Below are 15,922 nucleotides of genomic sequence, written 5' to 3'. Positions count from 1 at the left end.
GCAGCAGCATATACGGCAGTCATGATTATCACTGCTACCGAGGGGGGGGGGGGCCTCGGCCCCCTGGATCCGCCTATGCTTAGAATGTTGAGTTTTCTGGTCAAAAATAATAAAAATTTCCCCTGTTGGCGGGAGCTGGATCCGCTCCTGATTCTAAGAACCTTTTTTGAAAAAAACTTTTTATTCAGATCAACTGAAGCTTTTAATCAACTGATCGAAAAAGGGACATGAATAGAATGTATTTATCACCAATCAAATAGAGCGAGAGCGAAGCGCGAGTGGAAAAATCTTGAGATATTCGATCTGAAAACTGGATTGGTTGAGCAGGACTTTGATAAAGAATATACTGCACTTTTGCAGATTTAGAACTAAATCAGAACATTCGAAGCTATGTAACTATGAAGAAGGTGTGCATAAATCTAAGCAATTGATGCGAGCGCGAAGCGCGATCTGAAAATCTTTAATTAATAATAATAATAATAATAGCCAATTTTTATAAAGCGCTTTTCCCAGAATGGCCCAAAGCGCGTTACAGCATATTATTACCCCGGTCATTGGATTCATTTCAATCCCGCACGAAAAGTGCACAATTTCCACTCCCTGGGGAGCATTCCTTGCATTCATCGCAGCCTCATTATGGCGCTGACAAAATCAAACATACAATATCTATCGCATCCTACCGGGTACCCATTTAGCACCTGGGTCGAGAGTGGCAAAGTATGGATTAACGCCTTGCCAAAGGACGCTAGACCGCGGTGGGATTCGAACACACGACCCTCTGTTTAAAGGCGAGAGTCAGAACCACTACACCACGGCTCTTCTTTAATTCAAGGTCTGACATTTGGACATTCTAAAAACTTTTTTGTGATTATGAATAATATGCATAAATAACTAAGCAATACATGCGAAGGCGAGCTGAAAGTCTTGATCAACTGATCTGTAAAATCACCTACTAATGACTGTGTGCAGTGACTCATGAATAAGGACGATTAAGCACTTTTCTTAATTAAAGAAAATAGTCAAAAAATGTGAGCTGAGAGTAACCATCAAGAGGGTGGGCATGGAACGAAATAACTTTTGCGAGAGCGAAGCGTGACCTGAAAATTTGTTCTTTTACAACCTTCAAAATTTGACACATTTTGCAATCATGAAAACGACGGGTATCTAATGAAACATGCAATGAAGCTTGAAACGTGAGCTGTTTTTTTTTTAGATTTAGACTTGAAATCGGGCATATTCCATGCACTTTTTCTAATCATGAAAAGGAAGGCTATCAATGAATCATGCGTGGCGAAGTGCGAGCTGGAAATGTTTGATATTTTGACTCTTTACACGTTTTTATATTAAGAAAAAAATCGGATTCTGCATCTGTAATAGACAGACTGTCTATCCCAATAAGCATAATTAGAGCGCGAAGCGTGAGCTGAAATAATTTATATTTACTGACCCGAAAGGGATCCTTTAAGCACTGTCCAAGATGAAGGAAAATTGTAAAGAGGATATGGATTTCACTATAAATGCTGCGAGCGCGAAGCGCGAACTGATTTTTTTCGGGGGTACTAGGACATACTTATCACTGTCAATACAGAAGTGTGAACTGAAAACCTTGATTTTACAGCCTGAAAATTGGACATTCTACAAGCTTTTTGCAATCATGAACACGATAGGTATCTACTCAAACAATGACCTACTTTTTTTTAAGATTTAGACTTCCAATCGGACATTCCATATATTTTGTAATCACGAAAAGGAATAATGATGAATCGATGAATATTGTGAGCTGAAGCTTTTTTTTCCAACTTAGATTCTTTTTTCTCTTTCTCTTCTCTCCCTTTCCTCTTTCTCTCTTCCTTTTCCCCCCTCCCGCCCCTTAATTTTCTTCATTTTTTCCCGACGGCAGCGCAGATTTACGGACGATATCCAGAGAAGTGGGAGGGGGGAGTTGCACCCCCTTTTAGCGACGACCCTGCACACAGATTAACCTATTTTAATTTCGTCGACCATGACACCTCCTCTTTCTCCTTTTGTTTTCCTTTCGTATTTTCATTTTGTTTTCTTCTTTCTCTCTGCCTCTTCCTTCCTTCCTTCTTTTTTCTTTCTTTCTTTTCCTTTTCTCTTTCTCTTCTTTCCCTTTTCTTTCCTCTTCTTTTTTTTCCTTTTTACCCATTTTCTTCATTTTTCCCGAGGAAATTCAGAGTAGTAGGGGAAGGGGAGGGGGTGTCGCATCCCCACCCCCCTTTAGCGACGGCCCTGCCACTATCACTCTCATCGAGACTTTCAAATCTGAAATTTTCCAGCCACGGTGTGAATAATGTGTGACATATTGGGAGCCGGCGCCTTCGCATATTGCGCTATACAAAATCTTGTTCATCATCAGTCTCCCTTCCTTATCATCAGTATAATCAGTATAATCATTTGTATAATGATAAAGGCCATATTTTTTTCATCGAGGGGCGTCCTTTTCCATGCCTTTGTGATTATGACTGCCTCCTCCCATGAATGACTGTTATTATTTTACTATGAAACATCATTGTTAATTCATTTTATTCTGTATGTGGTCAGTTATTTCATGGAAATAAAATAATCTATTATTAACATCATCGTCGTCGTAATTATTATCATTATCATTGTCGCCATTATCATCATCATTACCACCATCACCACCACCATCATCATCATCACCGTCATCATCGCCATTATCATCATCATCATCGTCGTCATCATCGTCATTATCATCATCATCACCATCATTATCCTCCTCCTCCTTATCATCATCATCACCGTCATCATCGCCATCATCATCATCACCACCATCATCATCATCATCATCATCATCATCGTCACCGTCATCATCGCCATCATCATCATCATCATTATCATCATCATCATCATAATCACCGTCAACCACCATTATAGCTCAGAAAGTACAACTCAAGAAACAAGGCCTAGTGGGTGAATATATTTTGTTTGGAAATTGATTATTGAGAATAAACAGAATCCTCTCATGTTAACGATGGTAATAGTGAATCCATAACGAAATATTACATTTCTAAATACAATCAATACCAGAAATATTATTGTTTGGATCACCGTAACAATGAGTCAATTTTTATCCACAATCAAATTCAAAGGAAATTATTTTTTATTGCTTTGATTAAGATAAATAATTCTTATAAGTCTGATAAGACTCTTGTCCTTATGAATCATGATTGATCTTCATATGATATTACCAGATATATTTTGTCTCATTCCTTCTTCCCTATCTTCTTAGTCATCACCATTTATTATCTCATCTTCGATGTTTCTTCTTTTAATTTCTTTCTTGACCTCTTTTTGACAAAATGTTACGAATTTTGTGCCTCTTCTGGACTGGAGCTATAACCCTATAATTGACTACCATTATCAGCACAGCTTAATCCATGCCCATCTGGGCCCCCGTTTCATAAAGAGCTACAAATGTTAACTTTGCCCTTATGGCAACTACCATGGCAACATGGTTCAGCAGCCAATCAAAATCAAGGTTTCCATAGTAGTTGCCATAATGGCAAAGTTACAACGGTTGTAACTCTTTATGAAACGGGATCCTGAATTCGGGGCGAACGACACGAATAATATCTTAAACCCCATAAAAAATATACAATTTCCCCTCTGTTGACCAATTATAACGTCAGGTTTAAAAAAAACTTGGGAAGTGTTTTACGAAAAGCAGTCATCGATTTCACTGCCTGAAACACACTGAAAAATATTGGGTCAAATTTCAACCAGCACGAGGGTAATTATGTGTCCAACCGATTTGGGGCAGTATTTTACCCAATGCGGGAAGCATATTATCCAGTAAGATTGACAAATAAGCAGCTGCTAATTTAGAATGGGCAAAATTTTCGTCACAATGGATAAACAAAATTTTTTAGAGTACATGCTCTGAGCCAATCAGATGCATGAATTTTTTTAAAGCTCATTTCAACAGTCAGTGAAAATAACTGACTTTTTGTTTTATTAAATGTCCCCGAGTTCTATGAATAAAAAAGAAATATACTGGATGAAAGCTATACCATAACGATAGTCCTCTAAGCAGTGGCGTTGAGGATGGGGGTCCACAATGGAACTAACGGTTTTATCATTATAATGTTGGAAACACAAATAGAGTATTTCCTTTGCTAGGTCGGATAGACATCATTGAAATGGCTTTCTTAAAATGAGCAATGTATCTTCCTGTCCATGTTCTTTCCGGAGTCAAGACAAAGGCTACACACTGTCGATCTCGAAGACATATTGTTATTGCTTCATTCTCATCGTGTACAGACAGCACACATGTGGCAGCGAGTTGTCTGGTACCAGGACACCAATATTCCTCGCCTTGATCGGCAGTATGATCATGATAAACACGGAAATGTGAATCTATCAAGATAAAAGTTCAAAAGAAAATATAAGGGCTTATGAATTAAATTGTAAAGAATAAGTTTTCAATACATCAGCAAAATCGCATGGAACAGCTAGAATGAGTCAAGATCATATTTGTTATTTTTTCTTTTTGGTTGAATATTTTGTACAGTTATTATGATTAGGATTATTTGTAAATTGATTGCTTATAACTTCCTAAGGTTTCTATGGCGAAGAAGAAGAGTGTAGTAGGTTTCACGGTACACCATGTATCTTTCTTGGGCAAGTGTTGGTCCTAAAAAGGACCACCCAATCTTGGGTGGTCCTTTTCAGGACCCACACTTGCCCAAGAAAGATTCATGGTGTACCGTGAGACCTACTCCACTAAATTGATTGCTTGTTTCCATTCTTTTTAACAACTTACTCCTCAATTTCTTGATCACTTTGCACATTAATATATGCATATTTAGTCAATGACACTCTTTACTCATTATTTATTCATGAAAATGCCGATTAATGATTATGAATCACAATTTGTTATTCATCCTTTTATATGATAATAAAGTATGATTACAAAGGAGACCGATTTCAGACAGAGCGACGGTATTTCATTCGGAACAATATCATAGTATTGAAATCTGTTTGTTGATGTGACGGCGACATCAGACTCTCTCGTCTTCTATGCAAAAACGTTGTTTAAAATTTTAAAAACGTTGTTTAAACCTGTCACTCTAACAAGTTGTTTCAACTTTTAAACAACATGTTAAAAGCTTTCAACATCTTGTTTTAAAATCTTCACAATAGTGATGGGCTTGAACGTGCCTAAAATTTTAAAATGCGTTTTATATCAATCGAACTTTATCTTTCACTAGTGTTCTTACCATTAATATTTGAGGTATATCCTTGGTCTATATATTTTCCCTGCTTATAATAACTTAGTATTGTCTGCATATGCTGCAAACACTGTCTTGGAGACCACAGAATCTTTTCTGAGGATAGAACAAAAATAAATAGTATCAAAGAAAAAGGTCAGCATAATCATGCTTCCTCACCAACTCAATCACACGATGCAGTTTTTTTAACATACTGTGAATTATGACAATAAGCAATTAAGTATAATTCTATAATCATAAAAAAAATAATACAACCTCCGCAAGACATTAGTTACATTGCGTCCATGTTCTACGCAAAAAGTAGAACCTATGTTGAAAAAAATATTTTGATATATTAAGGCCTAATACCTCTATTGTTTTCTGTTGTAAACATATACATAAATACCAATTTGATAATAATTCTTAATTCAAACCGTCTTTTTTTCCATTCAGTTTATAATGGATCCCAATGAACACGTCTCTAGCAACTGTTATACTATTCAGGGAAATGTACTTACTGGTGTTATTAATAAATTGTCCTATGAGTTCACTCATCCCAGGTGGTTGTTCGAGTTGCAGGAAAACGAAGAACTTTAGGTAGGAATGTGCCATGTTCGATTTCTGACTGAAGTTAGAACAGACTTCATTGCTACACGAGGTGTAGAGTGTAATATTGGTTCCCATATCAATACTGCACTCCGAACTCGTTGAACACGGCGAATGATTGTTATCGACATCGTCGAGGTCCGCAAGTTTAATCTGAAAAACATGCAATTATAAAACATTGAATGTAGTTGAATGAAAAGGAAAAATCTTAGCTGATAAGATTTCATATAAAACAAAGATAGGGAAAGCTTTAAGAAAAATTTGTGAGGGCTACAGTAGGAGGGTAGGGTCGCATTACCCCAGTGGTGTCGCCAGGATACATGGGGAGGGGGTAAGTGGAGAGCAAAAGGAAATGTTTGGGGGCATTTACTCTACATTTGTTTTCCTTATTTTTTTTCTTGGGGGCAACTCGGGGGGGGGGGGTGTAAATGTTCCTAATGTTTTATTTCACTTTTACTTATAGATAAATATCGTATATTGTACATGCCTCAATTTATTTTGTCTATATATAAGTTCATTTTAATTATTTCGACCACATTACTTTGTTCTGTTGAAAATGAAATAAATTGAAATTGAATTGAAATCGAAAAAAAAAGACCCCTTGGTGCCGGTTAATACACGATAACACGAACATGATGAAATGATAAGTTTAACTGTGAGCATGGATCCCGGGGGGGCCACTTCCATTCACGAGTGGATACCATGCGCGACCATGGGGTCTCGAAAAGCACCCTAAACACGTAATTTCCATATTCTGAAAATGCACCCTTAACAAGTATTGGCGTGTGAAACCTTACCCTTTACAAGTATTGGAAACAAAACGATACTCTTGGCAAATATTCCCTGAAATGGACCCCTAAACAAGTATAGGAATGTTTTATTGTTACGGGTCCTTCGGTCGTCGGCTTTACCTTATTTGGTTTAGTACGAACCCACCTTCTACACCTCGCGCAAATAGGACTCTAAACACGTAGTGTTGGGGCAAAAAGGACATCCTTTATAAAACATTTTAATTTTGTTTTATCATCCCCGCAAATTCGACCCTAAACACGTAATTTTCCTAGAGAAATAGATACCCTTTTTTCATTATTTTTGTGTTTTTGACACCCTTATCACGTTACGTACGTAACGTGCCCTATCGCGAAAAGGACATCCTTTTTACGTGTTTTTTTGGTCGTGCATGGTATCCACTCGTCAATGTAAGTGGCCCCCCCGGGGCATGGATCCTACTATCCATGCCTAGCGACAAAGTCAAAGCATCAATTAAGAATAATCTATATGTCACTGAGTAATGATTTAATGAGACAAACTAGGAATGCAAATCATCAGCATTAAGAAAAAAAAATGATTACATCGATTGTCTTGCCTGAAGATATGTGAGAGTGGATAATCATCCTCAATCTATTTGAGAAGATGAGAAACTTTACGGATGCGTCATTTATCAACCTATAAAGTTTTGATAAACTTTCATTCATGTGTGATTTTATGCATAAAAGATGAATAATGCACCACACCTTTATTTTTTCATCAGCAATAAGAAAAAAATGATCACAATGACTGTCTTGCCTGAAGATATGTGACTTTGAATAATCATCCTGCATCTATTTGAGAAAATGAGAAACTTACTGATGCGTCATTTATTAACCTATAAAGTTTTGATAAACTTTCATTCATGTGTGATTTTATGCATAATAAGATGCATAATGCACCACACCTTTATTTTTTTCATCAGCAATAAGAATAAATGATCACAACGGCTGTCTTGCCTGAAGATAAATGTGACTTTAAATAATCATCCTCAATCTATTTGAGAAGATGATAAACTTAACGGATGATTTATCAACCTATAAGCCTTTGTGCTTATATGACTGTCCCCTCCCATGCAATGATTGTTTATTGTTATTTTACCGTGTAATATTGTCAATATTTTTTATGTTGCATGATTATTTTTTGCATGGAAAGAAAAAATCAATCAATCAATCAATCAATCAAGTTTTTATAAACTTCATTCATGTGTGATATCATGCATAATAAGATGAATAATGCAGTATACCTCTCCATCAACGGTGATGAATTGAGAAAGCTTGTAGTCATGGATGGCCAGGGATCCAAGAGGTGATTCGGAGAGATAAACCATCAGTCTACTTATACCAAGACATACCTGATAAAAACACATTAATAATTAATTATATTTATAATCACATGATAATATTAATAATAATAATGATAATCATAATAATAAAAATAATAATGATAATAATAATAATAATGATAATAATAACAATAATAATAATAATAATAATAACATTAAAATAATAATGATAATGATAATAAAAGTAATACAAATAATAATAACATTAATAATGATAACGCTAATTGTAATAATAATAATCATGATAATTATAATAATAATAATAGCTGGATATATAAAGCGTTTTTTGCCTGAGGACATTCAGTGCGTTCAAGGATTTAATCCTACCAGTAACTAATTCATCAACTGAGTTATGACTCTTATTAAGAATACAATATCAGAAAAGATGAATATTGTATTGGGTCAGTGGCGGATCCTCGAAAAAGTTAGGTCAATTTTTAAAAGGACAACAGGAAAGTATATACAAACACCATTCATGTCATTGGGCCCCCTCTTTGGCATATGGTAAAGGGGGTGATTAGAATGATGATATCTGTTTTTTAATTTGTCAGAAATTTCATGAAAAAGAAGTAAATAGCTACACTATTTATTCAAACATATCAAGGCGGTATACAATAATAAAAAATGTACAACCAAAGAACATGAAAATTACAGAGAAGGATTGATGTTCATATTCATTCCTACAATTTATTGACATCCATTCTTGCCTTTCGCATTGCTCGAGCAGCTGTTGAAATATATTTCTATGGTAAGAATAGAATATTCTGGATAGATGGCGCTATATAAATGCCTATTATCATTATTATTATCATCAAGAATAGACATACCCTTAGGCGATCCTCCCAAGTCATCTGAAGAAGATTGATGAAAGTAAGAGGTGTGCCACGTTCTACGATAGTCAAACTTGAGGGCGTCCTATCGCCTGATCCTTTGAAAGGATCTTCACCTTTGACACAAAAACCTAAGAGCTGTGTGTTGAAAATGGATGTAGGAGAGAGGGAGAGGGAGAGAGAGGGGGGGGGGGCGAAAAGGGGGAGGATGAGAGCATAAATTAATTATAGAAATGATCTATTTTCAAATATCATGTACAAGTGTAAATAAGAGTCAGTCTCTGAGCTAAATATTAGCTCACCTCATCTCAACAATAAACCAGATAAAGACACTATATTATTCCAAAGATCTTCTGAATCACAATTAAAAGCAACATTCCAGCAGTTTTTGGCGTTCAACTCGAAAAAAAATAAAAGCACGAAAAAGTTGGAAACAATAATGCCAATACATTGTGTGGCATATAATACAAGATGAACTTCATGCAACATAATAAATATTGACCCCCCCCCCTCCATCTGTTTCTCTATCTCTTATTTTTAACCAGGGAATTTCCTCATCTGAAAACACTGTGCATATTTTTAGTCACTGCAGAATATACATGTATATAAATACTCGAGTTGATTAAAACAAAACAACAACAAGAACAAAACGATGTACTGTTTTGACCATTCCTATATAGCATTATTTTGATCACCCCCTTTGATTTACAAATAAAAGTACTTGATGAAATTGCTAACCCGACGACTTCCGAGATACTGTAAAAGCTGTTATTTTCGCGTACAGAATTTTTCGCGAATCGCGGGGGTCCCGACATTTTCGCGGGTTGTTAAATTCGCGATCGGAAGATGTACCATACATTTCCACAGCATTTCAAAGAAGCAAAACTAGTGCAATTCATGTGCAAATCTACACTCTTCAAAGTCACCATGCTCATATGTATTTTGTACATAAATATGTCCCTGTAAAAACAGTTACAAATTGTGGAAAAAGTGGCTTAAATTTCACTTTTTTAACCTTTAGATCTAAAAATTCATCATGCCACAGGATCTATAGAGTTAAGCAATCTTTGGAATTTGTGTTTGGTTCGATTCATTTTTCAAAAAGTTGGTAAAAAGTGCAAAATTGTGGAATTTTGTGAACAGAATGTTCACCTTCAAAATTCTGGTCATGTGACTTATGAATATTAATGAGTATGCAAATAGCTACCAATACGTGTGTATAGAGTCAATCATATGACAATAAAATCAAATTGTTTCATGGAAAATACATTTTAATATTACAGTGAGTGTATAAATATTGATAAAATAATGTTAGAAAATAGTTTAGGCCCCGATTTTGTTTGAGAAATTAAAAAAAGTGAAATTCTAGCTAACTTTTTGAATCACTAACTGTACTTTCTAAGCCTTATTTTTTGTACATATAGAGGTGCATATCTCCATTTTCTCATTATGCAGGATGTTTTCAATAGCATAGCTTTGACGTTGGGGGCATTGGCACTGATTTAGAAATGTGTCAATATTTTCGCGTGTTGTTAAATTCGCGGCCGATCGGCAATTCGCGAAATACGCGAAAATAAAACCCCCGCGAAAATAACAGCTCCTACAGTATATGTAATAACCGATCTAGTCGTTCAATTTAGGAGCTTTTCACCTTGTTATTGTGTTCAAAACAAGCCACAAGGCCCCTTCAATCATGAAAAAAGAGCTTCCAACGTGAAAGTAATTGAATTTGTCATCTTTTCGCTTACGAAGTCGTCGTATTTCTTCAATCATTGAGGTGGGACTATGAATAGAGACAGCGGGGTTGATTTGATTCATTCAACCGTTACGATCAGAGCATTCATGTTGTCACTATCCTCTTCCTCAAGATCTCGATCTCCTTGTATCGCAATCGCGTCGTCAGGTAAATGCACTTTCCTTGTCGATCTCATATGGGCATACGAAGATAACATTCCAGGAGGGGACTATAGTGACAAGATACAACCAGCTATGATTGATCAGACTGTCACTTCTAATCCAACTCTAATCATGTGACCAAGTCAATTTAAATTTTGCAAAACAACACGGGAAATTGAAGGCAATGTAATTCTTGACAAAAAAAAATCGGACTGCTCGTCTGTTAGAGTTTACAGATGAAGTTTTCCTGATGCCTCGTGACTTAAGGTCTTTGAGATATTGTTTTAAACGCTGAACAAAAACAAACAGCAAAACAAAGCGCGACTATGCTTGAACCCCCCCCCCAAAAAAAAAGAGCGGAGAGCACTGAGTAGACCTATATTTACGAAGAATTAGTTTTTACTGACAGTAAATATGAGAATAATAGTAATAATGATAATAACAATAACAACAACAATAATAATAATGATGAGGAGGATAATAATAATAACGATAATAATATAATCTAAGTGACTGGTGGAAAAGAGTCGATGAAGAACATGATACCAATTAAAGAATAATAGGGGTATAAAGGGGTGGGGGTATAAGAAAGATAAAGCGAGGGTCTGGGACCCCCAGTATACTCCTTGGTGCCTATCTTGACAATTTCACACCACTTATCTCTATCCCGCGGAAATTGCCACTTCAACCTGTCAGGATGATCTACTTCTATCTATCTTCCTAAGATGCGAACTGATTCTATATTTTCAGACGTACGATAAGGAAGCAGAGTAATCTCAATATGTTTACACACGGACAAAATTGTCAACAAATCGCTATTATTGGCGGTAACATCTTGTGTGAAAATCGAGCAAGCGTGATCTACTAGTGAATTTGAACAGATTTACAAAAAAATCATTATGGAACCAATAAGCTGAGAAAAACCATGTTTGATGAAAATAAGCCTACATGATTATAATAGTGAATTGGGCAAAAGTTAGACCCACTTATATCAAACACCATAATACACCAATATCATGTAGACAGTACTCATTCCATACAGCAAGCTATCACTTTAAACTAATCACGGAGTTACAATAGTCAACACTCAATTTATGAGACAGTAATGGAATTCATTTTAAATCCATTGTCCGATCATTGCTTTAAGGCTGACGTCCTCAGTTATTTAGATGAGATTGTACTATTCGAACGGTTTTCCAAGAGCACAATCACGTGACCAATATCAGGCGATACTATATTATGTATGTGGGAAGGCGCCAAACGAAGATGACATTCCAGCCCCCCGATTGTTATGTTCTCATTTTCCTCCCTTCGCCTCAGGTTAAAATGAAAACCAAGCGAGGGCAATGTATTGAGACACTAATGTCAGTTCGCGGGATATAGATACCACCTCGAGCACATTGCTAGCCGACTTTTGGATCTACTCTACCCATAGTTTACATAAAGTCATGCCCCAGTTTAGTTGTGATCGATGCAAATTTATGTATCTATCATCCAGGATAATGAATGAGATGTACAATCTGTTTGGTGATGTTGAGGCATTTTGCCGCACAACGACATGTATGGGAATAATTATCATATGAATCCAAGTTAAGCAATATTGATGAATAATTATCGACCTACAATTCATCAATTCCTATTTTTATTTATTCATTTTTTTTTTTTTTTTTTTTGGGGGGGGGTACTTCATTTTCACACTTTCACCACAAACGGCACTTCCAAGTTACTTTGTATTCATCATTAAAGTGCTTATCAAATTAAAGTAGGGGAGAGCGGGATGAGTCCGCCCACCACGTGAATTCCCCTTTGCTGTGATTGGATATAAGTTTTGTTGATGATGTAATGACAACCTATCCGAAGGTGACAACATACCTTGGCCAGAGGTCATGTGCTTGGAATCCCCAAAACTTACGGCGACTTATCCGTTTCGAGGCCATATGAATAAAATATATATATGTATTTCAGATTTCTTGAATTTGTCTGTAAACACCAATGAATGCAGTTATAGCAAGCTTTGCTGTTGGAAGGTGAGATATTTGCCTACTGAAATATGCCATTGATACTTCAACCATGCTTCAACAGAGGTTCCACATTTCGCGTAGAACAAGACAAAGGGAAATGGATGCCCGAGGGGCAAAATAATTCGCCCCTTTTTCTGACGGGGCAGGTTTGCCCTAATTTATGAACATGTAGGCTTACATATAGTTCTATACACAAATTTTAAAAATAGTAGTAGTTGCTGTACCAACATAAAAAAAGTTTGGTGCCTTAGAACCCATCATTCGTGTTCTATATCACTGTTTTTCCTTATTGGCTAACTCGCCCCCAACTTGCCCCGAGCCCGTTCTTGTGAAAACCGTGTGCACGTCCTCAGTGAAAATATGATACCCTATTATATTATGTAGATATTACCTAGACCTTTATTTATGATAAAGCACGACATTCCTGCGAAAGAAATGACGGCTCTGTAGAACATGAAGAAGAGTGGGGGGGGGGGGTGGAGCGAACTCGCCCCGCTATCCCCTATTTCAGAGCATTGGACTCATAATCGCAAGGTTGTGAGTACGAATCCCAACTCTGCCATTGTCTCCACTTTGATAAAAAGGCCCGAGAGTGATATCTGTCGTCTATAACGTCAGCCACTATGACTGATTAACCTAGACGTAAAATGTTTCATAGGTAATTGGTTATATACAAGCTTGGCGTTTACCAGCAAAAATGCTGTCCAGCCGATTTCCTACGGGAGTTACCACAAACAGAAACAAACAGTGTAAACCTAGTTAATTTGGCAATTGATTATATTAGTAAAATGAATATTAACTAGCTAAACAATATCTATTATATAATAATAATAATAATATAGAGTATTTCTAAAACGCCAAATCCACATTGATTATGTGCTCAAGGCGCTGAAATATACTTGGTTTATTACTATTACCCCGGCTGTAGCTGAGCGGCCATAAAGGCGCTAAAGCATTCAAGGAATAAATCCTACCGGGTACCCATTTACATCATCTGGGTCGAGTGCAGTACAATGTGGATAATTTTTTTGCTGAAGGAAATTACGCCATGGCTGGGATTCGAACCCACGACCCTCTGTTTCAAAGTCCGAAGACTAATCCACTGGGCCACAACGCTCCCAATTACCATATTATTTATATCACCGATGCCACGAAAGCCTGTAATTACTCTTGGTAATAATTACATATATAATGAAGGAGAGATACATCATATACAAACTTTGTCACTTTTGGTTGGAAGGGTAGTTTTTGACAGACGTGATTATGTAGAGTGGGAGAGAGTGTTGACCTGAACGATCTGTTATCTCCACGGTAGAACGATTATGTACACACCATCAGACCATGCAGGAGACTCCAAGCTCTGAGCCATACGGGACGATGACCTCTTCTCCAGGCGAGTTTTAATTGGTACACGATGGTGGCGGTGATGATGCTGATGATAAAGATGATGATGATGATGACGTTGATGATGATGATATTGATGATGTTAGTGATGATGATGTTAGTGATGATGATAGTGATGATAGTGGTGGTGATGATGACGACGATGATAGTGATGGTTGTAATGGTAGTGATGATGATGATAACGATGGTGGTGATAATGATGACGGTGGTGGAGGTAATGATGACATGATGATGATGATGACAATAGTGGTGGTGGTGGTGATGATGATGGAGGTCAAGATAAACAATATGGGGCGATGACCTTCCATTACTTCTAATATTTACCATCATGTTTTTGGTTTAATATCGGTACCCCCCCCCCCCCCCTCTTTCTCTCCAGAAAATTGACTACGCCCCATAAACTTCCGAACGGGCAGAAGGCAGTCGAATTATATTGGAAAGCGAAGACAGATGGTTAAAATACACAGTCGCAAGTAACACAAATGGAGCTTTAGTTAGCGTAAACATGTGAGCTATCTATTGGCGTATCTTGGCAATGAATTCTCTTTTCCCTTACAGTGTCTTCTTACAGTGGGAATGTGAAGAACTGAAATCGAACCTTACTGAAAAGCTGTCTTAAAGATTATACCTGAAGTAACGTTCACACGCATAATACTTTGCAGAATTGTATGCTTCGATATATCGCCAACATTACATCGCTACGTGCCAACATTTCAGATTCTTATGAACTTATATGAACTCTGTATTAAAGACAAGTTGCATGTTCTTCGTTATCATTAATTTATACTTTCCTTTCTCGATGATCGTTTGTACAAATGGTATAATTCTGTGATAACACTTGTATCAGTTATTGTATAATTTGCTTATGAGACTTATATTGTTTTATTTTATAGTTGATTTGAGAGAAGGCAATAAAAACAAATTATAAAACACACAAAAAATACAATAACTTGTGTTCTGAACCATTTTCCCCATTAAAGATGTACAGTATGAACAAAGTCAGGTTTGTCTGTCCGCGCCCGCATTATTTTTTTTTTCTTTGGTAAAAAAATTAATACACAGCTTGTTCAGTTACAGATGCAGAAACTGAGATCGTTTTAATGTAAAAACGTGTAAGAATGTTAAGTTTTCAAGTTGAAATATCCAAAATTCTTAGTTCGCGCTTCGCGCTCGGTCTATTTGATCAGTGAGATGAGTAATCTATCATGAGTCACAAATGGAACATGTCCTTTTCAGAACAGTTATTTAAAAGTATCGGCTCACGCTCGCATGAACTGAAAGTGCTTAGAATTTCAAGTTTTCTGATCATATTTTCAGCTCGCGCTTGCACCAATTGTTTGGTTAATACCTCCATCCTCTTCATGGTTGCAATCTGGTGTTCAGGTCCAAATATAAAATTTTTCAGCTAGCGATTCGCGCTCGCATTTTTGGATTGGTGAGAAATTTAATATTTCACGGTTCACTGCGAACAGTCTTCAACAGGTCTGTTTGCTGGCCAGTATAATCACAATTTCAGCTCTGAATTTGCGCTCACATGGATTGTTTAGTTAGATACCCCTCTATTTTATGATTACAAAAGTAGTCACAATTAATGCTCCATTTTCAGGTCTAAATATATGTATATAAAATATTCAAAAAAATTGAGCTCGCGCTTCGCGCTCGCACGGTAATTCATTCAGGCCACATGAAATACCTAATCTTGCTTCTAAGAATGACAATTTAATCAGGACTATGAATCCTTAAAAAATAACAGATTTTGGC

The 15,922-nt window shown here is 36.6% G+C and overlaps 1 protein-coding gene across 1 annotated transcript; it reads right to left on the bottom strand.

Moving 5' to 3' along the window:
• Positions 1 to 3,252: 3,252 nt before the first annotated feature.
• LOC121417956 (extracellular tyrosine-protein kinase PKDCC-like) lies at positions 3,253 to 8,974 on the bottom strand. The gene is made up of 5 exons (XM_041611668.1): positions 8,838 to 8,974; positions 7,912 to 8,019; positions 5,771 to 6,011; positions 5,262 to 5,369; positions 3,253 to 4,398 (listed from the first exon to the last, which is right to left on the bottom strand). The coding sequence occupies exons 1-5, from the start codon at positions 8,859 to 8,861 to the stop codon at positions 4,121 to 4,123; spliced, it is 759 nt and encodes a 252-aa protein (XP_041467602.1). The 5' UTR covers positions 8,862 to 8,974; the 3' UTR covers positions 3,253 to 4,120.
• Positions 8,975 to 15,922: the final 6,948 nt, after the last annotated feature.

Source organism: Lytechinus variegatus, chromosome 7 (assembly GCF_018143015.1).
Source record: "Lytechinus variegatus isolate NC3 chromosome 7, Lvar_3.0, whole genome shotgun sequence".
NCBI classification, from domain to species: domain Eukaryota; kingdom Metazoa; phylum Echinodermata; class Echinoidea; order Temnopleuroida; family Toxopneustidae; genus Lytechinus; species Lytechinus variegatus.
This window is presented reverse-complemented; position numbering and strand designations above follow the sequence as displayed.